The 24,708-nt window shown below is 47.4% G+C and overlaps 2 protein-coding genes across 13 annotated transcripts in view; one reads left to right on the forward strand and one right to left on the reverse strand.

Annotated features, from left to right (window-relative positions):
- Positions 1 to 5,082, forward strand: part of Paip2 (poly(A) binding protein interacting protein 2) — an 18,867-nt gene extending 13,785 nt beyond the window's left edge. For all 4 annotated transcript variants that reach the window (XM_016009283.3, XM_076554990.1, XM_076554991.1 and 1 more), the window contains 2 exons: positions 1,488 to 1,667; positions 4,081 to 5,082. In XM_016009283.3, coding sequence (XP_015864769.1) covers positions 1,488 to 1,667; positions 4,081 to 4,137 — 237 coding nt within the window. In that variant the 3' untranslated portion in view covers positions 4,138 to 5,082. The remainder of the gene's footprint in view (positions 1 to 1,487; positions 1,668 to 4,080) is intronic.
- Slc23a1 (solute carrier family 23 member 1) overlaps positions 1 to 18,059 on the reverse strand; it is a 27,254-nt gene extending 9,195 nt beyond the window's left edge. For 2 of the 9 annotated variants that reach the window (XM_042264329.2, XM_042264327.2), the window contains exons 1-15: positions 17,893 to 18,052; positions 15,740 to 15,801; positions 15,053 to 15,193; positions 14,504 to 14,661; positions 13,817 to 13,905; positions 13,633 to 13,700; positions 13,292 to 13,473; positions 13,050 to 13,170; positions 12,694 to 12,850; positions 12,290 to 12,437; positions 11,714 to 11,819; positions 11,395 to 11,524; positions 11,163 to 11,306; positions 10,610 to 10,705; positions 7,688 to 7,950 (exon numbers count right to left, since the gene is read on the reverse strand). In XM_042264329.2, the coding sequence (XP_042120263.2) occupies positions 7,703 to 7,950; positions 10,610 to 10,705; positions 11,163 to 11,306; positions 11,395 to 11,524; positions 11,714 to 11,819; positions 12,290 to 12,437; positions 12,694 to 12,850; positions 13,050 to 13,170; positions 13,292 to 13,473; positions 13,633 to 13,700; positions 13,817 to 13,905; positions 14,504 to 14,661; positions 15,053 to 15,193; positions 15,740 to 15,801; positions 17,893 to 17,986 (1,944 nt within the window). In that variant the 5' untranslated portion in view covers positions 17,987 to 18,052 and the 3' untranslated portion in view covers positions 7,688 to 7,702. Of the gene's footprint in view, positions 1 to 1,550; positions 3,441 to 6,728; positions 6,845 to 7,013; positions 7,170 to 7,687; positions 7,951 to 10,609; positions 10,706 to 11,162; positions 11,307 to 11,394; positions 11,525 to 11,713; positions 11,820 to 12,289; positions 12,438 to 12,693; positions 12,851 to 13,049; positions 13,171 to 13,291; positions 13,474 to 13,632; positions 13,701 to 13,816; positions 13,906 to 14,503; positions 14,662 to 15,052; positions 15,194 to 15,739; positions 15,802 to 15,827; positions 16,176 to 17,892 lie in introns of those variants that run through there. The other 7 variants (XM_076554989.1, XR_013046035.1, XM_076554987.1 and 4 more) reach the window with 7 other exon arrangements.
- Positions 18,060 to 24,708: the final 6,649 nt, after the last annotated feature.

The raw sequence follows: 24,708 nt of genomic DNA on the forward strand, positions 1-24,708 counted from the left end.
AAGAATAGCAAGTGCTCTTTACCACTGAGTCCTTTCTTCCAGCCTCCCCACCTTTTTATTGGGTTCAAGGGGAAAGGTTCTCCGTGTAGCCTTTCCTCTCGTGGAACTTGCTCTGGCTGGCCTTGAACTCATAGAGATCCACTTGCCTCTCAAGTGCAATGAGTATGTGTGTGCGCGCGCCCGCGCCACCACCTACTTGTTTTCTGGGGCTGGGGGGTTTTGTTTGTTTTTTAAGGATTTATTATGTATGCTGTGTTCTGCCTGCTTATATCCCTGCAGGCCAGAAGAGGGCACCAGATCATTATAGAGGGTTGTGAGCCACCATGTAGTTGCTAAGAATTGAATTCAGGACCTTTGGAAGAGCAACCCAATGCTCTTAACCTCTGAGCCATCTCTCCAGCCCCCTTTGCTACTATTTTAAATCTCTACTTCCTAGAGATTTTCCTGTAGTCTTTATGCAGGTTGGATTAGGGCCTTGGTATTTTTAAGGCTTCATGAATAATTCTGATCAATATTCTCAAAGAGATCACTCCTTTATTTTTCATTTTTATCTTTCGGGGTTTTTGTTTTGTTTTGTTTTTTAAGATGGGATTTCTCTGTCTTTCTGGCTGTCCTGGAACTCGTAGACTAGGGTGGCCTGCAACTCACAGAGATTTGCCTGCCTCTGCCTCCCAAGTGCTGGAACTAAAGGTGTGTGCCGCCGCCACCTGGCTCTGTTCTTTACTTTTTCCTTGCTATTTTCTTTTTCTTTTTTTTTTTTTTTTTTTTTTTTTTTTTTTTTTGCTAGGTGGTGTGGATGGGGGTGTGGAAGGGTGTTGGTTTTTTTTTTGAGGGGGGGGTTGAGACAGGGTTTCTCTGTAGCTTTGGAGCCTGTCCTGGACTAGCTGTAGACCAGGCTGGCCTCGAACTCACAGAGATCCACCTGCCTCTGCCTCCCAAGTGCTTTGGATCCCAAGTGCGGTGGTGCACCACCACCGCCCGGCCTCCTTGCTATTTTCAGTGGAAAAAACATTCTGTAGAGACAAAGACCTAAAATAACCCTAAACAGATCTTCCTCGGTCTTGAGGTTTTCCTGTAGTACAGAAGCAGGAGAGAGAAAGTTTCTAAGTTTTTAATTTTAGTGTTGGAGATCAGACCCAAGGTATCATGCATAGTGATGTACTCTACCAATGAGTCACACTTCAAGTGCTGAGATGATAGTTGTAAACCTCAGAGCCAGCCACATCATGATCTGATCTGGTTCTGCTCTGTTCTGTTGAGACAGGGTCTCTCTGTATAGCCTTGGCTGGCCTGTAACTGGCTATGTAGAATAGGCTGGCCTCAAACTCAGGTATCTGCTTGCCTGCCTCCGGAGTGCTGGGATTAAAGGCATATATACCTTGCCCTCATGATATGTTTTCAGATGGCTTAGTTTAAGATATTTTAAGCCTTATTTAGGGATGTCTTACTAGTTATGCTATAATTATCCCTTTATGTTGTGACTCTAGATAGAAGAGGAGTTGTGGGAAGAAGAATTTATTGAACGTTGTTTCCAAGAAATGCTGGAAGAGGAAGAAGAACATGAATGGTTTATTCCAGCTCGAGATCTCCCACAAACTATGGACCAAATCCAAGACCAGTTTAATGACCTTGTTATCAGTGATGGCTCTTCTCTGGAAGATCTTGTGGTAAAAAGTCATTTCTCATCTTTTTAGACCCTACCTCATCTTTCCCATAAGTGGAAAATCCAGCTACACTCTATTTAAGAAGAGTTCCACATCTCTTCCCCTTTGAAAATTTTCCCACTTTTTTTAAGAGTGGAAGTAGAGGCCCCCTAGTCTCATTTATATAGGATAACTCATTGTTGCTTCCAATATTGATGTTGTATTAAACTTAATGTTGCCTTTGGAGTAGTCCAGAAACTTAGAGTATTACCATATGACTTGATTATATCTTGATGGAAAGTTTTGCTCTTTGTTACCTAAATATTTGGTAAAATTTGGAAATTTTAATCTGATAAAATTTCTAAGATCTCTTGATTGGGTTTCTTTCAGATATTTTTACAAGCTCTTGGCAGATAAAGAATGCAAAGCTAGATTCGTATTCTTACTTATCCTCAGTGTTGTCACTGGTGATGTGCTTGCAGTAAAGTTCTCATCGTCACCAAAGTAGAACCTGATGAGTCTTTTACTAAAATTAAGATAAAAGATTTTCTTGTTTCGTGAGGTGGGTGGATGGTTGAAACAGGGTTTTACTCTAGCACAATCCAACCTGAAACGCAATGCTTAGCCCTGACTAGCCTCACACTTAAAGCAGTCCTCATGCCCCAGTCTACCAAGACCTGGAATTATGAGCATGAGCCATCATGCGCCACAAAGATTTGGAAATTACAGTTTTTTTCTGGTTTTTCTGGCCAAGAGAATTGTCTGGAACTTCTCCATTGTTGTCTGTTCACTGTGCATTCATTTACTAAGCTGTTCATCTTAATCACCCAAACTTGAAGAATCAGGGTTTAAGCATCCCAAGGAGATATTTTAGAGTCTTCCTCCCCATCAGGCTTTTGGAAACCATTCTGCAGCTAAAGGACAATACAGAAAGTCTTGAAATTTACATTGTGGTATAATCTTTGTTGCAGTAAATAACAGTCACCCAGCTGAACAGGTGTTTAATCTCAATCTGATCTCAGCATATTTTCTTAGTTGTGTCAAATAATACTGATGCTCTGATGAATAAAGGCTTTGCTAGGCTTAAAATATAACCTAGATTTTGCATAAATATGTGACACAGAAACTGATTTGTTTAACTCACACTATTTGAGATTAATTCATTCTTAGACTTCTCTAGCTGCCAGAAGCTTCTATAGTCAAGGCTTCTGGGTTGTACAATTAAACCATGCTCGCTCTTCTTCCTCTTAAGGGTTTTTATTTGTGTGTATGTAATGCTGAAGATCAAGCCCAGGCCTAGAACATTCTTTAATTAAAATGTAAATTTATTTCCCCTGTGGGAATAGAGACTATTTATCTCAATTTATCTAACTTATTGGTCCAATGTGTTGTATAGTATTATGTTTTGGTCTTAAAATACATGACATTGGAATTCAATTAAAAAAAAAAAAAAAAGAGCCTATCTGCATGTCTACAGTTACCCCTGGAATCTCCTGGTTTCTTTTTTATCAACTCCCAACTCAAATGTAGAGAATTTCCAGCTCTTTTTCCTTTACATTGACAGGTATGCTTAGGAAAGGAGAAGTGAGGAACAGAATAATGCTGGTATGAGTCTCTAGAGTGCTTAGAGAATGTGGCCTACTCTTCGTTGTTTTCTAAGCTGATGTGGAAATGGAGTCTCCAAGAGGCTGATTTGTCCAAGCTTACACAGAAGTTTGGAACAGGCAGAGTTGAGATTTCCAACTCAGGTCTTCTGTGTCCTGTGTAGTTTTCTTTTCCTGTTACATCCAGTATCACCTGTGAGAATTAGAAGGCAGCAGCTGTAGAAAGATAACTCCCAAGTTTTTAGTGACAATCATAAGTAAAATTCACCAACAGCCAACGGTGCCCCAGCAAATCAAACTGTGACCGTGTATTAGTGTTTGGAAGTATTTTCAGAGTATCAAGTACAGTTGACAGAATTCTTTGTTCCATGCTATTCCTTATAGTTTATGTGAAGTTATGTGGGGGATTTTGTTTTGTTTTGTTTTTGGGGGGTTTTTTGTTTGTTTTTGTTTTGTTACACTTAATGTCAGCTCCTACTTTAGAAGTTAATATAATAGGATATAGAGGCCTCATGTGGTTACACACACCTTCAGTCCCAGCACTTGGGAAGCACAGGCTTGTGGATCTCTTGAGTTCAAGGCCAGCCAGGACTACATAGAGACCTATATTTAAAAAAAAAAAAAAAAAGGATATAGAACTTATATCACATTCTTTCTCTGCCATAGGTTTTTGGGGTTAGGTGTAACTGTAGTCCAGTCTTTCTTATTTTTCTGAGGTATTTTTTACATAAGAATCTAGGCTGAATGCTTCTGAGAATCCACAGCCAACTGTAATGAATTTGCTTTTTTTTTTTTCTTTTTCTTTTTTCTTTTCTTATGTACTTATTTTCCAGGTCAAGAGCAATCTGAATCCAAATGCAAAGGAGTTTGTTCCTGGGGTGAAGTACTAACATATTTGAGTAGACGGGCCCTCTTTTGGTGGATGTAGCACAATTTCCACACTGTGGAGGCAGTATTAGAAGACTTCATTGTAAAAGCTCTCGTCACTGTGTTACACTTATGCATTGCCAAAGTTTTTGTTAGTCTTGCATGCTTAATAAAAGTGCTGAGACTGTTACTAAGTAAGAAGCCGTCACAGAGTTACTGAAAGTAGCATTGGCCCCATGGCTGATTGTAAAGACAGCAGAAGAAGAAGCACCAGTCAGCTGTGACAAAGAACCAAATTAAATAACCTCCAACTCTCACCGAATTGTCTGTCTTTGAGGCTAAACTGCTCCCTAAGGATTGATTGACACTTTCTAATGTCTGCACTTTGTAAAAAAATAAGTAAATGAGTAAGTTTAAATTAGGTTCTGAATTGTTAAGCAGATTTCTCAGTTGCATTTGTCCATCGAAAATATCCTTTCTGAAGAAAGTCTGTTAACTAGAAATAGATTATACGAGAATGTCTGGCGGAGGTTGCGGTGGTGGGCAGATAAGAGCCGCCCTGGCTTTTGCCTGGTGCATTATCATGTTAGGAACACTGGGTTCTCCCGGCGTGACCTTGAGGAAACAGGGTTGGAGGGTGCATCTTCTCAGGCTCATTGTGTCATAGCCATACATGTGTGAGGTCGGACACAGGACCAACACCAGCCCATAGTCCAACTGAAGTACTAAAAGTGGTAGCACGAACGGAGTGGTGCTCTTCCTTGTTTGTTAACCATCGTGGTGACTATAGTCTGCAGCACAGTTTTCCTTTTAACAAAGCTAGAACAGTTTTGGCTTCTTAAACTTCATATTTGGGTAGGTTAAGCTGCCATACGTGTTCAGTGTGAATAGTGTTTTAAGTTGAAAATATTGTAAAAAAATTATATTTTTTCAAAAATATTTAAAAAAATAAATAATAGTAGAACTGAGCTGATGCTTGTGTTTATTGGTTCAGACTACAGACTCTTCAGTGTTGGTATTTAGTGTGGCCCGAGCCTCGGGTCACTCTGTGGGTGAGCATGCTCAGAGAGGAGCTGTCAAGGGTCTCTCCAGGAATTGGACGTGCCCAAGACTTCGGTGTCCAAAACCTTAGACAGCCATGGTGTAAAACTAGGGTTGTGCTGGGTGTGTTAGTGGTAGAACCCTTGCTTAGCGTGTGTAACAACGTGGGTGTGTATATATATATATATATATATATATATATTTTTTATAGGGCTAAAGACTAAAACAGGCCATGTAGTCTTTTTGGTTTTTCCAGATAGGGTTTCTCTGTGTGGTTTTGGTGCCTGTCCTGGCTCTCACTCTATAGACCAGGCTAGCCTCAAACTCAGAGGTCCACCTGGCTCTCTGCCTCCCAAGTGGTCTTTTTAGTTTTTTCTGAGACACAGTTTCTCTGTGTAGCCTTGGCTGTCCTAGAATTCACTTTATGAAGGCTGGCTTTAATTTTCTTTTTTTCTTTTTTTTTTTCCTTTAATGCTGGCATTTTGAAAATACAGATGTTGTCTTTGTTTATTTGCATATTTAATGTCGATGGATATTTTGTCTGCATGCTGGGAATTGAACTCGAGACCTCTAGAAGAGCAGCCTGGGCTCTTAACCACTAAGCCATCTCTTAAAAAGCCCCAATTTTTTTTTTTTTTTTTTTTTTTTTTTTTAAGATTTATTTATTATGTATGCAATGTTCTGTCTGCATGTACCCCTGCCCACCAGAGGAGGGCACCAGATCTCATTATAGATGGTTGTGAGCCACCATTGCCAGGAACTGAACTCAGGAACTCTGGAAGAGCAACCAGTGCTCTTAACCTCTGAGTCATCTCTCCAAACCCCACCCCCCACTTTTTTTTTTTTTTTTTTAATGTGTGTGTGTTTTGCCTGCCGGTGTATCTGTGTATCACTTTCAAGCCTGGTGACCATAGGGGCCAGAAGAGAGCATCAGAGCTCCTGGAACTGGAGTTACAGCCAGTTGTGAGCTGCTTTGTGGGTACCAGGAATTGAACCAGCGTCCTCTGGAAGAGAAGGTGATTGTTGTTTTTTTGTTGGTGGTGGTTTTGTTGTTTCTGTTTTTGAGACAAGGTCTCATTATGTAGCCCTGGTTATCTTGGAGCTCACAGTGTAGACAGGCTGGCTTCAGAAATCTGCTTGCCTCTCTCTGCCAAGTGCTGGGATTAAGTGTGTGCACCACTACATCTGGCAGCAAGCAGGGTCTTTGAACAGCTGGAAAAGACAGTCAGGTTTGACACTTGCTCTTGGGGAGGCCAGAACCCCTTTCTTTGCTGACTGCTCAGAACCACGTGTCCCACTTGGGGCTCGCCTCAGTCTCATGCGCCTCCTCTAACGGCTCACATGACAGGCATAAACACCACTCACAACCCTCATTGGAAAGCTTCTTGTTTGAGGGAGAAAGCATTTGAGATAACCAGAGCCAGGTATCTGCATTTGAGGCAAAATTAGGATTCAGCATTGTCCACACATTTTGAAGCCCTAAAGATAAATGATCACTCCCTTATGGGCTTGTACTCCAGATTTATGGTAAGTGAAGTAATTGAAAATGTTTTTAGGCCGGACAGTGGTGGCACACGCCTTTAATCCCAGCACTCGGGAGGCAGAGCCAGGTGGATCTCTGTGACTTCGAGGCCAGCCTGATCTACAGATCAAGATTCAGAACAGGCACCAAAACTACCCACAGAAACCCTGTCTCAAAAAAAAAAAAAAAAAGAAAAGAAAAGAAAAGAAAATGGTTTTAGTTTTATGACCACTAACATTGAAACAAAAAAACAAAATAGTGTATGTGGAAGGATTTTTCCTGTTTAGTGTCACAACCTTTTCCATGCCAAACGTAATTTAAGTGTAGTATGCACACCTGTAAAATTCCTGCATTTGAGAAGCTGGAGAGATGGCTCAATGGATAAGAGCATTTGGCCTTCTGACAGGAGACCCCAGGTTTGATTCCCAGCACCCACATGGTGGTTCACAACTGTCCATAACTCCAGTTCTGGGGATCCAGTGCTTCTGACCTCTGCAGGCACCAGACAAGTACATGGTATTCAGACATAGGTGTAGGCAAAACACTCATGTACGTAAAATGAAATACCTTACAAAAGTTTTTTTTAATTCTTAACATTTTGAGAGAGGCTATGATAGAAGAATCATGAATTGAGAGGGGGTGAGCTGGTCATGGTGGCTTATGCCAGTACTTTTGAGAGACTGAAAAACTACATATCGCATACAAGAACTCAAAGATACAGGCTGGCAGTGACTGCTTACAGACTCTAGTCGGCCTGGGTGCTGCCTGTGTCTGGTGGGGTTAATATTTCAACTTGGACCCATTGGTGGCCCACGACAGTTGGGAATGTCTGCTCTCTCTATACCGTGGCTAAGGAATTCCACCCAAAATCCACATAGGACTTTTTATCCAGCCTGCTCTCCCCTTGAGGAAATTTGAAACATTACAGGAATGAAAATAATTCAGTTTTACTTTTTGTTGAAACAGGTGTTTGATTATCCACCCCCTACAAGAGCAGTAACACATCCTACCTTTCCTGGTTGGTCTCAGACCTTGGTGCACACAGACCCAGTTTCCGTGGTGTTTGGAGTGTCTTCCAGAACTGGAGGCTGGGTTTTTGACTGTTTAGAAAACCCTCTGAAGACTGGGCAGATAGGAATGTATCTGAAGAAGGCAGTCCTTTTGACCATGCCCATCCCAAAGGGGAAATCATAGCTCTTCAGACTGGCTGACGTGTCACTGTTGGCATGGGCTCCAGCTTTCCACTGTATCAGGCCTCTTTCCTCTGGGCTCCCTGCAAGAGGACAATGGGGTCATTTAGGAGGGTGACAACCCTGTGTTACTTCCCCTTCTTCACACAGCCAGTCCTAAGGCAGACTTCTAGAGTCCACTATGGGTGATTGGCATTGCTAGAATGGAGACCAGGGCAGTTTTGCATGCTAGATAAGCACTCTACCCCTGGATGCCTTACTTGCCAGAGCTCTGAGAAACCCTGAAAATTAATCCTCTGAAAAACTCTTAAAAGATTAATACATGGTAGTGGAGATAATTGCTGAACTATGGACTACTTTTCTATTCATTCATTTGACATGAATCATTAAATATACCTTGACATTACCGAAATTTCAACATGACAAATAACAGTGAACCTTTTGTGCTAAATGTTATGGTATATGCCTCCATTTTCAACACGGCTTAAAAGAGGAGAAAAATTAAAACTGAGAAACACAACTAAGAATCACAAAGTAAGGAACAGTAATAAACAATAAAAAACTGAGCCAAAAAAAAAAAAAAAAAGATTAATACATGGGGCTGGAGAAATGGCTCAGTGGTTAAGAGCACTGACTGCTCTTCCAGAGGACCCGGGTTCAATTCCCAGCACCCACATGGCAGCTTACAACTGTCTGTAACTCCAAGATCTGACACCCTCACACAGACATACAAGCAGGCAAAACACCAATGCACATAAAATGTGCAATATTGCAAATGCAATAAAAAATAAAAAAAATAAAGATTAATGCTGTGTAACTATAGCATTGGCTCTGTGCTAAGTAGTTTCATTATTTCAGAACACCCCTGGGAAGTATGTAGGCACTGTTGCACAAAATTTGAGAAGAGACAGGCCCAGTCGTTTTACTCTGTCTGAGCCGGGCAGTGGTGGCGTGTGCCTTTAATCCCAGCAGAAGCAGGTGGATATCTGAATTTGAGGCCAGTCTAGTCTACAGAGAGTTTCAGGACAGTCAAGGCAACCCTGCCTCAAGAAGAAAAAAAAAGAACTTTGTTTTATTTTACTCTGTGTCTGAATATAGGGCTAGAGTATGCTGGAGTAAGGACATAGTTTTTTTAACTTTTTATCACAGTTATTATCTTGTAGCCATGAGAGTGCAGAGCTCAAAGGATAAGTAAGCACAGGAAGTAGGTTCTCTTGCTCCATCATGTGGGCCCTGGGGATTGAACTCAGATCATCAGGTTCAGCTAGTACCTTTCCTGCTGAGTCATCCTGCCAGCCCAAGGACATAGATCTCGAAACACTTTATCAGTATTAGGACTATGGTTCTATATTTGGAAAATAAACCTTTCTATGGTATGAATGAAAACCAAGCTAAGCAGGGATCTTCGATGGGTAAGGGTGTGCCTATGGGGAAGAATCTAGAGATTGCAGCTTCTCAGAAGGGCTGGGGCTGACAGACTGAAATAATTCCAGTTTAGTGGGAGGAGTGAGGGCAGCCAGAGCTAAGAATAGCCCAGAGCTGCTGTAGGCAGTCCAGTCAATCTCAGGCTCTCAGCGGGGAGGGCTAGAGGCCCCAGGAAAGGCTGCCTCAATGTCCCTTGGCCAGAGTGGAAAGGGGAGAGCTGTTAGTGTGCACACGACAGTGGTCCCAAGGTCCCACTGGCCTCTGTTCCCCCGCCAGAGTGAAAGCCTGCCTAGCCCTGCAGGGTGCCTTCTTGCTCACAGCCCTGTCCTGTCCTCCTGGATGGAGCTGGCCTATCTACAGATGACTCTGGCTTAGTCTCAGCAGCTTGTTATTTCAACCCAGTTTTATGTCCCATTTTGTGGCAGGAACTCCTCAAAACAAGCTGTTTTGGACATCATCCTCAGTTTGACTCGGGGCCAAGCTGGTAAATTCCACCAGCTTTTTCTGAACTGTGTTTGACTCTCCCTATGAGGTATAAGTCAGGTATGGTGATCAATGCCTGTAATGTCAACACTGGGCAGATAAAGACAAGAGAGGGGCAAGTTTTAAGCCAGTCTGAACTGCCCTGTCTCAAAAAACATGGTTCATGACCACTGTCTTTATTGACCTTTGCCCCGTTCAGTTCCCCAAACCTGTCTGCAGAGGTGTGGTCCAGAGGCTGGGAAACAAGCTGTTGGCAGTTTAATGTCACTTTATGACTGGTCATTGTTATTTCAGCCCAGCTGATATAGCCCAGCCTGTCAGGCTTTGAGGCTGGTGTGAGACTATTCCTGACTCATAGTGGATGCTGGCTGCCTTTTAGAGCTCATGGCAGTCAGTTTTTAAAATACATTCGCTAGGTGTAGGCTGTCACATTTCCACATTCCCTGCAAAAACTTGGGCAGCAAAGGTTCACTTTGGGGGCTCCTTCTCCATTTGGGTAGCAGGCTGCTTACATGCTTGGCAGATTTTTTTTTCCCCACAAACCAATGCTGCTGCATGTTTACCTGTCCAACTCTGCAAAAATAAAGATGCTTTCAGCCTGGTGGCTATAAAGAATTGGTAAGGAACTCTCCAGACCTCCTCACAACCCGGGGAATATGTCATGCCTCAAGTTCTCCCCTCCAGCCAGTAGACACTCGGCCAGCCCATCTGTTCCTGCTGGTGCTGGCCTGTGTGGCATCAGGCCTGGCCATCTCTCCTCAGGACCCAAGCCATCTGTTGTACAGAAGAGTCTAGCCTGGTTCTGTGCTTCCCCTCCCAGCACTGGCCCGATACCTGGCACTGTGTTGTCCAGTATGAAAGCAAGGCACCCGCCAACAAACATCTCCGTGGTCAGCAGCACAGTTAGGATCTGATCCACTTCAGGAATGCCTGCGGAATAAGTCGGGAGCTGATGAGCTAGTGGCCTTTTCTAGAAGGCTGTGCTCAAGGGACTTCCCGCCTGTGTAGTCCACTGACTTAGAGGCGATGGTGGCCGTGGAATATTCCAGAGCCCTGACCTTCAAGCCTGTCTGTACCTCTGTCTCCCAGCTTTGGGGACAGTCTTCTGTCAGCTGCTAGTTACTGACTTAGGACAACACTTAGCCCCTGTGAACTCATGCCCCTCTGAAAAACAGAAGTAGTAATAGAATTTTGTGGAACCATTGGGAAAATTAAATGAGCACATGTAAAACTTGATAAATAGCTAGGCTCGTGCTTGCGATCCAGCCTCATTACAGGTGCTAGGGAAGTGCTGGACCATTTAGGTGTTTTCCAACCCATGTGTAAGAACTTTGAGAGACCACCCCACTTTCCCCCATCTCTCAAGACAGTAGAGAACAGAAGGTACCTGTGTTGATAGCACCTGGGTTGGAATCCAGGTAATTGGGCAGCGTGAGGCCAAAGAACATAGAGAACCCCAATACAAAGAGGTTCCGGGAAGAGTTCATGTCCACAAACTGCAGATTGGACAGTCCCACGGCGGTGATCATACCTGCCACAGCAGAACCAACCGCTGGACTAGAGATGCAGCCTGCCTAGATGGGCCTGCCACTCACACAGGGCAGATAGCAAACACTCACCAAAGAGGGTGCAGAACATTCCTCCCAGGATGGGGTCTGGGAGTGAGGCGAAGAGGGCTGTGAACTTGCCAATGGCACCCAGGATTAGCATGATGCCTGCACCATACTGCACAACTCGGCGGCTGCCCACCTGCAGGAAGCCAGGGGCTGGCTAGAGCCAGAGGCAGGGCCAGTTCCAGGGGGCGGGGTGTTAGGCCTATAAACGGACTCCAGCACTAGGGGAGCAGGATGAAGGTGGGATGCTCTCACAGGGTGGGGCTAGGCCAAAGCCAAGACTGCTTAGAAAAGGAACGTGCTGCTTTGGCTGCTGGCATGGCACCTTAGTGATCCCTAGGACCCCAATGTTGGGGCTGGATGAGGTGGAACCGTTGCCTGTGCCCAGTAGCCCGGCGATAATGCAGCAGACGCCTTCAGTGAAAATACCCCTGTGAAGAAATGGTGAGTGGGGTGTTGGTCCAGCCTCATCACCAGTCTGTCCTGTCACCTGGGCCCGCTGCCGGCCCCTCTGGGACTGTGCAGACTGGCATCATCTGTAGCATTCCTGGGAAGCCGGGAGTCAGTACCAGCACTGTGCCCCAGTACTTACTCCCTTGGACAGTGCTGAGCCTCAGTTCCTCATCTGTCCCGGGAAGATAATGAGGGTCCCTACCTCATAGCATGGTTAGCCACTGCATAAGAATGCACCTAAACTGGGTACACAGTTGTGGGTAACTAACTGGTTTCCCTGGGACTCTCAGCAGTTCTAGAGTGAGTAACTCCCCATTCCATACTCAAGAAAATGAGGTCGAGAGGTAAGAGTGACTTTCTTGGCCAAGCCTCTAACCGTGGGACCCAGTCCTGTCCTACACTTGCTTTCGTAGTGGCCGCTCAGGTTCCGACATCGAGGTGGGCATACCTGTTGATAGCATGTACTGGAGGGGGCGGTGCCCCAGCCAGCCGGGCACAAGCATAGTAATCACCAATGGACTCGATGATGCCTGCCAGGGTGGCGCTGAACATTCCCAGAACTGCGGCCACCGTCACTGTGGGTAGTCCCCACTGGCCTGGGTTGGAGACAACAGAATAGGTTCTTGAGGAGGCGATGGTGAGTTGGGAATCATAGGGTTATTTGAAAGGGAGAGGGGCTGGTAGGGAGGTCTCACTGAAACACAGCTCTGGAGTAAGGTTTGGGGGGTAAACCACCATGTGGCACCCACAAACAGGGCTAATGCTAGCTGCGACGTCTGCTGAACTGGGGTCACGAGGTACCTCACAGGAGGTTCAGTTGGAAGCAGGAGGGACCTGAGTGGGCTTGCTTACACGGGTAGGGGATGCGGATCCAGGGTGAGATCGCCATGATGTCCCCTCGGGCATCCGTTCGTGCCTGGAAGCCATAGGCTGTGGGATCGGCGGGTAGCGCGTCCGTCAGGGTCAGCACGTAGCAGAGCAGCCACACGGTCATGATGGCCAGGACGATCTGGAGCAGGTGGGGCGAAGGGGTGCTGCAGGCACTGGAGAGAGACCTGGGGCAGACTCACCAGCTCCTGTGTGTGGCAGCACCAGCCCCAGAACCCTGGCTGACACTCCGCCTCTGCCTGGAGCCCCTGTCCTTGCCCCAGCCTCGTCCTGGCTCAGGTCTTCCCCTTTCCTAGTCCCAGCGCCTGCCAGCTCCTCACCGGAAACATCTTAAAGATCTGGATGCGGAAGAGGGTGAGGCCCTTGCCCCATCGGTAGATGGGCAGCAGGAAGGTGAGGTTGCGTAGGTACTGGGAGAACAGGACGATCAGTAGAATGGAGCTGGGAGCAGAGACAGGAAGGGAAAGCTGGAGGCCAGGCTGGCACCTGGAAACAGGGCAGGAGTGAAGGGGTTGGGGGCAGAGCCTAGGATTGGGCAGAAATAGTCCCGTTGCCTGCTCACCAAGCTGAAATGCCCCAATGGGAGCCAGCTCGGTCACCAGCAGCTTGGAAAACAGAGAGACCAATGAGGGAGACGGTGGGGGTGACCGTGAGAGGCCCAATGTAGCTGAGCAGGGCCCCGGGCAGCCCCATCAGCCCAATCACCACCTCCACCATGCTGGACACCATGATCGCACCCTGGACCTAAAAAAGGCAAAATCGGCTGTAAGTCAACCTTGACCTGGTCACTAGTAGAATGTTCAAATTTCTCAACCACCTCCTTGAATACAACTCAGTGGTATATACAAACCACCTACCTACCCCACCCCACCCCCACTCCCCCGAGCCCAAATCTCTACCCACCTCTCGAATCCGAGGATGCCAGATATGAGAGGTATTCAGGGGCATACTCCAGTTACCATAGATCTCCTCTGGGAACAGAATCGGAGAAAACAGTGCCATGAATACACCCTGATGTCTAGACTCTGGGCAGCTGCCCAGACCTCCAAGACCTCCCCTCCGGCGCAGACATCAAAACTAAGCTCACCTTCTGGGGGACACTTCCACCTCTCCAAGGCCAGGATAGCTTTGGCTGGAACCAGAAATGCAAAGGCACTGGCCTGGAACAGAGGCAGCCTAGAAGGTGGTACAGAGTAACTGCGGTGGGTGGTGGAGCAGGTTAGGAAAAGGGCTAGAAAACCGGGTTTGGAGGAAGGGTGGGGCGGGGGGAGGCACTGAGGCCTCGGGGGGGGGGGGACTCCCCTCAGTTCACACCCTGCGCTTTGTCTTCAGGCCTCCATCTCAGCATCCAGGAGAGCCGGGAGCTCAAAAGTGGACCCCTCCATTTCTGCACTGGAGGAATGCTAGCTCCTGTTCTCGTCCACTACCACTGAGCCAACCGACTAGAATTGTTCATCCGGGACTAGGAGTCCCCCGTGTACACAGAGGTGCTGGAAGCCTGCTCACAGGGATGCGCGGTGGGGCGGGGAAGCAGTGCCCCTAGACTTTTGGGGTAGAGATCGAGTGAAGGAGACGCCCTAAATCCTGGACTCCCTAGGAGCCCAGCTCCCTAGTGCTAAGGGCTGGCCAGGTAGATGGTGCAGCAGACAGAGAAGAAAGAAACCAGACGAGAGAACACCTGCTCTGCCGCGTGCAAGCAGGCAAGTGCGTGCGTGCGTGCGTGCATGCGTGCGTGCGTGCGTGCGTGCTGACGAGCCGGGGAGGGGCAGCTCACCGGATGCCCACTGTCGTCTGGATGAGAGTGGTAACACCCACGCAGGTGAAGATGGTGCCGATGAGCTGGCTGACCATGTGCTGGTCGCGGCCCACACACAGCGCCTCGGCCAGGAGGAAGGGCACGGCGATGGTGCCGCTGAAGCATGTCAGGTAGTGCTGAGGTGAGAGGAGATGGAGAGGTGGCCCCACAACAGGCCCGTGGAGACGTGCGCCCCAGGTCCACGCCCCGGACCTCGGCCACACTGACAGGGTGCTTGCTCAAATGACATTACCCCCTAGAGGTTACCATCCAGGGGCCCCAGTCTCCCTCGGGTTATCCCTGTGGCTTCTGTGGATGGGCCCTGCCTGTCCTGTGCCATCCACAATCTCCCCAGGTCACTTAACCTTCTTGGGCACTGCTGCTAGGTCATCGTGCTGGCCTTGTTTCTGTCTCTAACCTGAAATGACCTTTTGTCCAGGGAGGGTTTGAGATATCTGGGGAGGACACCGTGTAGAGCTGGGGAGGACACCGTGTAGGGCGGGGGAGGCCTTGGGGAAACCAACCTACCTGGAAGCCCAGCAGGATGCACAGGTACCATGGTGGCACATCCTCAATCTTGTACAACATGTCAAACTTGGGCTCCATGGTCAAGGGTGTCTGCTGGTCCCTGGTGGAAGTCTCTGCTGAACCTGAACCCAGGGACTCATGCTGGGGTAGAGAGAGCCGCAGCTCAGGGCCGAGTGATGGACGGGCAAAGCTTGAACTAAGGGAGCCACAGTGGCCACCCTGCAATTCAGTGAGGATGGGCTGGATCGGCCGCCCTCCCCAGCTGGTGGTCGCCAGGCCTTCCCACATCCCACATCTCAGTTTAGGGATGGAAGCACCGTCCTGGCTTCTAGAGGAATCTTTAGGCTTTCTAGTGAGGCCCCTAAGTCAGAAGAGTGGAAAGCACCAGACCAAAAGGCGTTGGATAAGCCCCATCTGTCCCGCCTCTACCTCTTGGAGGTCCTTGAAGGCGCCACGGGGAGAGGAGGCCGGGCCCTTACTGACCCCCTAAGCCCAAGTCAGCAAGCCCCCAGACTAAAGGCTCCCTCACCTCTCCCCCGACCCCACTCCCCCAGTGCCACTTGCAGCTCAGGACCGTCTCTTCTTGCATTAGAAATTTTGTCTCTGCCTTCCCGGAAAGAGGCCGGCCAGCAGAGGGCCGCCCCCCACCTGCCATGTCCCTGCCCAGCTCCCCACTTGCCCCAGCACCTGTGTTGGGCTCCTGGGGTCCTCCTGAGCTCTCATCTCTGAGACACAGGTTTGAGGAACTTCTGAGGAGAAAAGAGGAAGGCTTTACCAAGGCCAAGGAGGACTTTACTCCACGCAGCAGACATTGCTCGAGGTCAATCTGTAACTAGGTCCGCAGCTCCAGATTGCGAAAGGAGACGCAGGCAGGGTAAGGTATTAACTCTGGCTCCGGTGGTAAAGGCCACCTAAGCGCAGGGCACGTTTACCTTCTGAGTGTTCTCTGTCCTACCCGCATCCAAGCCTGGCACAAAGCCTGTCCTTGTGTCCCTAGGGAGGGCCAGAGTCTACAGGGTAAAGAGGGCACAGTCGGAGGATGAGACAGGAAAGGCCGGACATAACTCCTCACCCTCCTCTCTAAGTTCTACGGTGATTAATAGAAGCTAATCTTATCATCATCACTGTTCTCCTTTCCGGAATACAATCAGATGCCAATATCTGTATTTGTACATGCACTGTCACATGTCCCGTCCGGGGCTGTGTGGTGTTAACTCTTTCACTGCTGAAGGAAAAAGACTTAGTAGTGATATGACCAAGGCCAGTGAGTGAGGTTTCAGAAAACCGGTGCTAAGTTCAGGTTAGTTTTGGTCTCCTGCCCTGCCAGCCTTCACCGGATAGGGTTCCTGAGGCACCCACAGAGAGGCCCGTGTGGCCCAAGCCCAGTGTCAGGGTGAGGGTTCCCCGTACACCTGTTAGCCTGGATGAGCCGCTCAGTTTGTGGGACCCTGTGAAAATGAGAAGGGGGTTCTTGTTGCAAATGTGTTAAGAATTTTGTGGGGTCTGGTGGCTAAAGACTGTAATCCCTGTACTCAGAAGGCTGAGGGAGGCAGATGACCGTGGGTTCAAGGCCAGCCTGGTCTGTATAGTGAGTTCTATCTGGGCCAGCCTGGACTATACACTAAAAAAGAATACCTAACATAGCAAAACCCTGACTGAAAAGTAACTTTCTGTTACTTTCAGGGCTAGCTAGATGGCCCATTAGGTAAAGGTACCTGCCACCGAGCCCAGTGACCCCAGCTTGACCTCTAGGACCTACATGGTGGAGGGAGAGAGCTGACTTCTGTAGTTTGTTTGTGACCTCCACCTGTACCCCTTTGGCACAGACACCCAAACTCAGACAACACACACACACACACACACACACACACACACACACACACACACACGTAATAAATAAAAGTTGGGGGCTGGCAAGATGGCTCAGTAGGCACAGACACTTGCTGCCAAGCCTGGTGACCCGAGTTCAGTCCTCTCCCCAGGACCCACAGGCTAGAAGAGACCTGACTCCTGCAAGTTGTCTTCCCCACACACACATACACCATTGCACATGCCCAAGCTCACACACACTAAATATAATTTATTGGTTTTTTTTAAAATAACAGAAAAGCTGGGTATGATGACATATACCTGTAATCCCAGCATGAGGGAGTCAGGCAAGAAGACAGGGAATTCAAGACCAGCCTCAAACATCCTTGGCTACCTAAGACCCTATCTTAGCTCATGGTAGCTCATGCCTTTAAAACTCAGCACTTAGGAGGAAGAGGCAGAGGCAAGCAAATTTCTGCGATTTCAAGGCTAGCCCGGTCTACAGAGTGAGTTCTAAGACAAGGCTACATAGTAAGACCCTGTCTCAGATAATAACACAGAAAAACAAAAAGTAAACAAACAGTCAAAAAAAATCCCAACTCTCTCGCTGGGTAGCGGCGGCACACCCCTTTAATCTCAGTACTCAGGAGGTAGGGGCAGGTGAATCTCTATGATTCGGGGCCAGCCTGGTCTACAGAGTGAGTTCCAGGTCAGCCAGGGCTACTCTGAGAAACTCTGTCTCAAAAAACCAAACCAAACCAAAATAAACAACAACAAAACACCCAGCCATCTGAAAGGGGCTCAAATGAAAAGAGCAGAACATTAAATTGAACACGAGACCTTTCTAAGCACATCACTCTGTGTTCCCTCTGTCTACATCCCTCTTCCTGTCTGGCGTAGGCTAGAGCCTGAGTGTCAGCAGAGGCAGTCACGAGGACCCAGGGGCCTATTCAGCTGCCAGGAGCTGGCCTGGGATTGGCACCCGCTCCCCTCTGGCTACCCTAGTCCCAGCCACCCCAGAGGCTACCTACTTCTGGGTTGCTGTGCCCAGGCTGGGATACAGGGGCACAGGCCAGGCCGAGGGCCCACGGGCAGCACAGCTCTCCAGCTGGGCAGTAGCTTCATGGCAGTTCAGAATGCGATCCCCCGTCCAGGGCCGGCCGTTTCCTCTGTTGGTCCACTCTCTCTCCTGGTTCCTGCTCTGAGGTTCTCGAAGTGGTCTGACCTGTTGGGCCTCTGAGACTCCTCCTCCCAGTGCTCTGCAGGTGGCAGAAAGGGAGCCCCTACCCCCACCCCCACCCCACTCCCCACACCCAACATACACACTTCAGTCATTGCTCAATTCAGCCCAAACCTCACCAGGACATGTGCACTACAAGGCTTGAAAATGTGTCCCCGTGCATGGGCCATGGCATTAGCTCTCCACCAGTGATAAGCCTTTAAAACACTGTTAGGTAGTCCAACCTTAGAGGTCAAGGATGGACCCCTCTCTGGGGTAGCTTTGGACCCTGCCTCCTGTTTCTCTGGCAACACTAGGAAGATAAAAATCAGCCTTGTCACTCACTGCTCCTTAAGCCTACTGCTTAAGAATAGAATACCTCTGGCCTGGGGTGCAGACATGGCATTCTGATCTGCTCCAAGGATTAGAACATTACCTATTGTTTCTGGCATGGTGGCACATTCCTCTAATCCCAGCACACGGAAGGCAGTGGTGATAGATCTCTGTGAGATCAAGGTTTACATAGTGAGTTTCAGGGTAGTCAGGGCTACATAGCGAGACCTTGTGTGGTGGCTCTTCTTAGTGGTCAACTTGACGACACCTGGAATTAACTCAACCTCAAGTGGCTAGGTACACCTGTGAGGAATTTTTTTTCTTTCCTTTTTTTTTTTTTTTAAAATGTGCATTGGTGTTTGGCCTGCATGTATGTCTGTGTGAGGGTGTTAGATCCCTTGGAAATGGAGTTACAGAGAGTTGTGAGCTGCCATGTGGGTGCTGGGAATTGAACCTGGGTCCTTTGGAAGAGCAGTCAGTGCTCTTAACTATCTCTCCAGCCCAAGGCTTTTATATATATATTTTTATTTTACAATACCATTCAATTCTACATATCAGCCATGGGTTCCCCTATTGTCCCCCCTCCCACCCCTTCCCCTTACCCCCAGCCCACCCCCCATTCCCACCTCCTCCAGGACAAGTCCTCCCCAGAGGACTGCGATCAACCTGGTAGACTCAGTCCAGGCAGGTCCAGTCCCTTCCTCCCAAACTGAGCCAAGTGTCCCTGCATAAGCTCCAGGTTTCAAACAGCCAACTCATGCAATGAGCACAGGACTTGGTCCCACTGCCAAGGCTTTTTCTTAATTACATCATTTGAAGTAGGAAGACCCACTTTTATTCTGGATCTCCTGAAGTGAGAAGGTCAACCTTTAATCCAGATTTTTTTTTTTTGAAGGGGAAAGATCCACCTTCAATCTGGACCATACCGTCTTTTGGCAGCCTATATAAAGGACATGGGAGAACGAAGCTTGCTCTCTCTGCCTGCTTGCTTTTGCTCTCACAGGCAAGTTCATCCCTTCACTGGCATTAGCGCCTTCTTTGGGATTCTGGCAGTTGCTGAAGAGCAGCTGAGACCTCCATGGACTGAACAACTACTGGATTCTTGGACCTTCCTTTGGTACACAGTCATTGTTGGACCACCTGGGCCACAACCTGCAAGCCATTCTAATATGCCCTCTCTAGACAGACAGACAGATATTCATTGTGTAAGTTCTGTTCCTCTAGAGATCCTGACTGATACACTCTGTGTGATGGTTTGAATGAGAACGTCCCCCACCTCCCTACCCCCGCCCCATAGGCCCATGTTTGGATGCTTAGTGACCAGGGAATGGAACTGTTTGGAAAGGATTAGGAAGTGCGGCTTGTTGGAGGCGGTGTGTCTTTGGGGGTGGGCTTTGGGTTTTCCCAGACCATTCCCAGTCTCTGTGTCTGTCTGTCTGTCTCTCCCTCTCTCTCTTTGGTCATTTGTATATGAATGGCTTCCCCTAGGCTCAGATATTTGAATGTTCAGTCACCAGGCTAGGAAGATATGGCTTTTTTTTTTTTTTTTTTTTTGGTTTTTCGAGACAGGGTTTCTTTGTGTAGCTTTGCTCCTTTCCTGGAACTCACTTGGTAGCCCAGGCTGGCCTCAAACTCACAGAGATCCGTCTGGCTCTGCCTCCCGAGTGCTGGGATTAAAGGCGTGCACCACCACTGCCCGGCTCCTTTTTTTTTTTTTTTTTTTTTTTTTTGAGCTGAGAATTGAACCCAGAGCCTTGAGCTTGCTAGGTAAGGGCTCTACCACTGAGCTAAATCCCCAACCCCAGGTAGCACACACCTTTAATCCCAGCACTCAGGAAGCAGGTTCCAGGAAAGGCGCAAAGCTACACAGAGAAACCCTGTCTCAGAAAAACTTAAAAAAAAAAAAAAAAAAAATATCGCTGGCATCTACCACCTCCAGACTGCAGGGGAGCCGGCCTACAGATGGACTCATCCCCAGGCACCCTCCTATAAAAACCCAAGATCCCACACACTAGATGCACAGTCTCAAGACTGCAGCACCTCGGTTCTTATTAAAGAACAAGACTTCAAAGGTGTGGCTTCTCTCTTCCTCTTCTCTGCCTCCCTCTGCATCATCTGCTGAGATCTATAGCTCATCAACCTTGTTTTTCTCTCCAAAAAACCACCCACCCCACCTCTTGGGAATGTGAGCGTCATGTTCTTAAAATTATTTCCTGCTGTCTGAGGGAGACGGCATCTTTTGGGGATCCTGAAAAGGAAAATTTGGGTTAATTGCCAAGTGCTGGGAGAGGTAGCTGTGTAACTTGTTGTCCAGTCTCTGTGTAATGGGAGAGTGCGGGGCTTGTCCCCAGTTCCGGCTAGAGTAGTCTGTGAGGCTGGATCATCTCAGCTAGCCATCTCGAAATTGTCCTGAGCAGTTTGTAGTCCAAAGCCGATCTTTGGGTGGTGTTTGTCAGCTTAGTGGTATTATCATCGTCCTGGTGGATTTGTCGTTGTGGGGCCCCATCCTCCTTTTGGAGACTTCAAAGTCGCTGTTAGGCATGGCCATAGTTCACTGCAGAAAACTTAAACATTTTAAAGGTCATATGCAGCAGATCTCAAAGAGATTAAGGATCAATATTTGTTATGTATATTCAGAGTACAAAAATTAAATTCCTAGTTACCTGATAGACACTCAAACCTGAAATCATGTACAGGAAGCTAAATGAAGCCTTTTTTCTAGAATTAGTTAGTACTCTATATGACCATTAATATCATGCTTGGCTCTATGGCTAGCCCCACCCTCTGATCTCCAGGTAAGCTTTATTTGTTAGAGCACAAAGTATCACCACACCACCTGGAAATGTTTTGCTCAGATTAAACCTGGACTTATTAATTTGACCTGATCTGACATTGCATGGTGGAGTTACTCACTACCAGGGGATTTTTACTTATCAGCAGGCAGACAGTAGGGAGGGGCCGTAACTAGATAACAAAGATGTAAACTTCCAAGATAGCTTCTTCAACACCCTTTTGACCTGAGAAAAAGCATTCCAGTTTATTTTTTTAAAGATTTATTTATTTATTTATTTATTTATTTATTTATTTATTTATTATGCAGTGTTCTGCTTGCATGTATGCCTGCAGGCCAGTAGAGGGCACCAGATCTCGTTACAGATGGTTGTGAGCCACCATGTGGTTGCTAGGAATTGATCTCAGAACCTCTGGAAGAGCAGTCAGTGTTCTTAACCTCTGAGCAATCTCTCCAGCCCCCCCCCTTTTATAATTTATTTAACTTTATTTTATGTGCATTGGTGTGAAGGGATCAGATCCCCTAGAACTGGAGTTACAGACAGTTGTGAGCTCCCATGTGGGTGCTGGGAATTGAACTCAGAACCTCTGGAAGAACAGCCAGTGTTCTTAACCACTGAGCCATCTCTCCAGCCCCAGCATTCCAGTTTAAAACAAAGGCCTTGTGGCCTTTTTCTCTTGCTAGCAGGCCTCCTGCTGATGAACTGGCTCAGCAAGGTAGATGCTGGAATTGTGTTAAGCAACAGTCGATTAACCATCCTTTCTTTCTCTTCAAACTGACCAACTCTGAATTAGGGGAGGAAAACTCTTCAGAAACTTAAAAGCCTCAAGAAGACTGGATTTTCAGCTTCCCAAGGCCCCTCTGCACTTTGGAGGCTACTGTTTTCTATGTGCCTGCCGCACGTGTTTCCCTGACACGCCTTTCTACAATGGTCAATCCTATCTGCTGCTGCTTGCCATGGTCCAGATTTCTCTGCTGCTATCTGTTGCATTCAAGACTTTCCCCCTACCTTTTAATTCTTTAACTGGAAGAGAAAAAAGACCTGATCAAGACCCCTAGATGCTATCAATGGGATGTAGAGTGTAGTGACACATTGTTATAAAGCTATTTCTTGACCCCCAATAGACTGAACTTTTGGCAACCCTTACAGCAAAGTTAACAATACCCCATGATGTCATTTAAGACTATGTAGTTAGTCGGGGTGGTGGTGGTGGTGGTGACCCACGCCTTTAATCCCAGCACCTGGGAAGCAGAGGCAGGTGGATCTTGTCGAGTTATAGAACAACCAAAGCTTCATAGAGAGACTGGTGTGACAACAAACAATAAACACAGAGTCAAGCCCTCTCTCAGGGACAGGCACAGTTGAAGCACAAACACACACACACCAGACAGATTACAGACAGACCGGAAACTGGACTATGGACAGGTGGAAGGTACGGGGAGACAGAGAACTCAAACTTGGGCTCAATCTTGGTCAAATTAATCTAAGAGGCAGCTGCTGTATTTTCATTCCTTAATGAATTAATTCATATCGAATTCTCCACAAGTGCTTGCCATGAGGAGCTGTCTACCAGGGTCCAGAACAGAAACTCCAAGCGGCTAGGATTCTAATGTGAGGGATATTAAATGAATCTTAGAACACTGAGTTCGTTAGTCCATTCCTTTATTCTTCTCAGTCAGTTCTGTCTACACACTTAGCTCCTCTCGGTCCCTTCTGCTGTTCCCTCATTGTTCTAAACTTAGGTCTTCCTCATCTCCGTCCTCATCTCTGTTCTTCTAAATCAATTCCCCAGGAGCTGTGGGTGAGCCGGAGCAGTAATTCTTTTGCCCAGCACTGCGAGGTTTCAAGTTTTCAGGGTGGCAGAGAGAGTGATAAGGATCCACACATAAGGCAATAAATGTCAGTTTCCAATTACAATCCAAAGGGGGAGTGGCTAAAGGGGAATTCTCTGGTAGGGTCAACTTAAGGCTAAGATCAGTTAGAGAACTCTAAAAAGGAATTTGTGTGCTCAAACTATAATCTAGAAGTGGTTAGGTAAAATGTTAGGAGTCTATATATGTCAGTATAAGTCACTAGTAAAGTAAAACTGTCTTTTATTGTTAGGCGCTGCTTTCTGGTTGGGCGGGGAATGTATGCTTGGTTGCTAGGCAACCTACATCATAGCATGTAGCATTTGGTTAGTAAAAGCACTTTCGCTCTGAGTAATCGCTAAGAAGGGAATCTGGGAATAGCACCCCACTGAGATAAAGGGGGAGGATAAAATCTTAATTCGCACAAGAAACGAAGCTTGGCACCTGTGTATCGCCTGCCTGGCCTTGTCGGCAATCTCCTGGGGTCAGTGGGAAGTAACTACCTTAACTTAGTAACTAGCATTCGGCTAAAACATCATTCCAGAAGTGTGAGCAGTAAATCTCTTAAATCAGGGCCTTGTGTAAATAACCCGGGATGAAGGTAAAGAGTTGAGGATTTAATTGTTGGTGGTTCTTTTCTCTTATCTGTGAGATGAGATAATTCGTATGTATACTTTTTTCCGGAGAGTGGCTCTGGCCAGAGGTTTGCCAATGAAGAGTAAACACAGCTGGGAAAAGTTATCCAATTACCCTAAATGTGTAGTGTAAGTTGTGCCCAATCACACTGGAAGAGTCGAATGGGGAACTCTTATAGCACACAAGAAATTCAGTGCAGGATACAGCTAATACATTCAAAAGCCAATATCACCAAGACTCCAGAAGTCTTGGTTTTCCTCTGGAAAAGCTTGTAACTTTTTCCAGGTAATAGCTTTACCAGTATCAGCTGAATTCCTACTTCCCATCTTTGCGGCTTCTAACAAATCCACACAGTGGGATACTAGGGATCCAGAGCAGTCCCCAGAGTAATGATAAATAAAAGAGAAAGGCGAAGTGGGTACCTTTCGGCAGGCCCTGCCAAGGTGTGCCGCTAAGCAAACAGGCCACGGTTAACCGAGTTCCAGCAAGAGGTTCACTGGGGGAGGGGAAGAGCGGGAAGCGTGTTCAAGTGGGGACATGAGAGGCAGGCAGAGACTAGGGAAGAGGAACAAGAGCCAAGAAAGGCAAGAGAGAGGGGTAAGACAGGAAAGGAGAGAGACAAGAAAGCCAGCTGTGCTCTGGGGGTCACTTTCAGGGGGTGCACGTGTTGAGCTGCTGATGGCGGAAAGGCATCTGATAACAACTGATGACGTTACTTCTTCCGTGGCAGAGGCAGACCTCCGCTGTGGCAGAAACTAATACCCGGGGTCTAAACGTTCAAGCATGCTTGATGTCTTGCCCAGATCGCAGGGACCCCCAAAAGACCACCACAGAGACGGAATCCCATGTGTAAAAGCAAAAAGCCTTTATTTCAGGGTTTCTCTGTGTAGCTTTGCGCCTTTCCTGGAGCTCACTTGGTAGCCCAGGCTGGCCTCGAACTCACAGAGATCCACCTGCCTCTGCCTCCCGAGTGCTGGGATTAAAGGTGTGCGCCGCCACTGCCCAGCTGTTTTGTTT

Source organism: Peromyscus maniculatus, chromosome 19 (assembly GCF_049852395.1).
Source record: "Peromyscus maniculatus bairdii isolate BWxNUB_F1_BW_parent chromosome 19, HU_Pman_BW_mat_3.1, whole genome shotgun sequence".
In the NCBI taxonomy this organism is placed as follows: domain Eukaryota; kingdom Metazoa; phylum Chordata; class Mammalia; order Rodentia; family Cricetidae; genus Peromyscus; species Peromyscus maniculatus.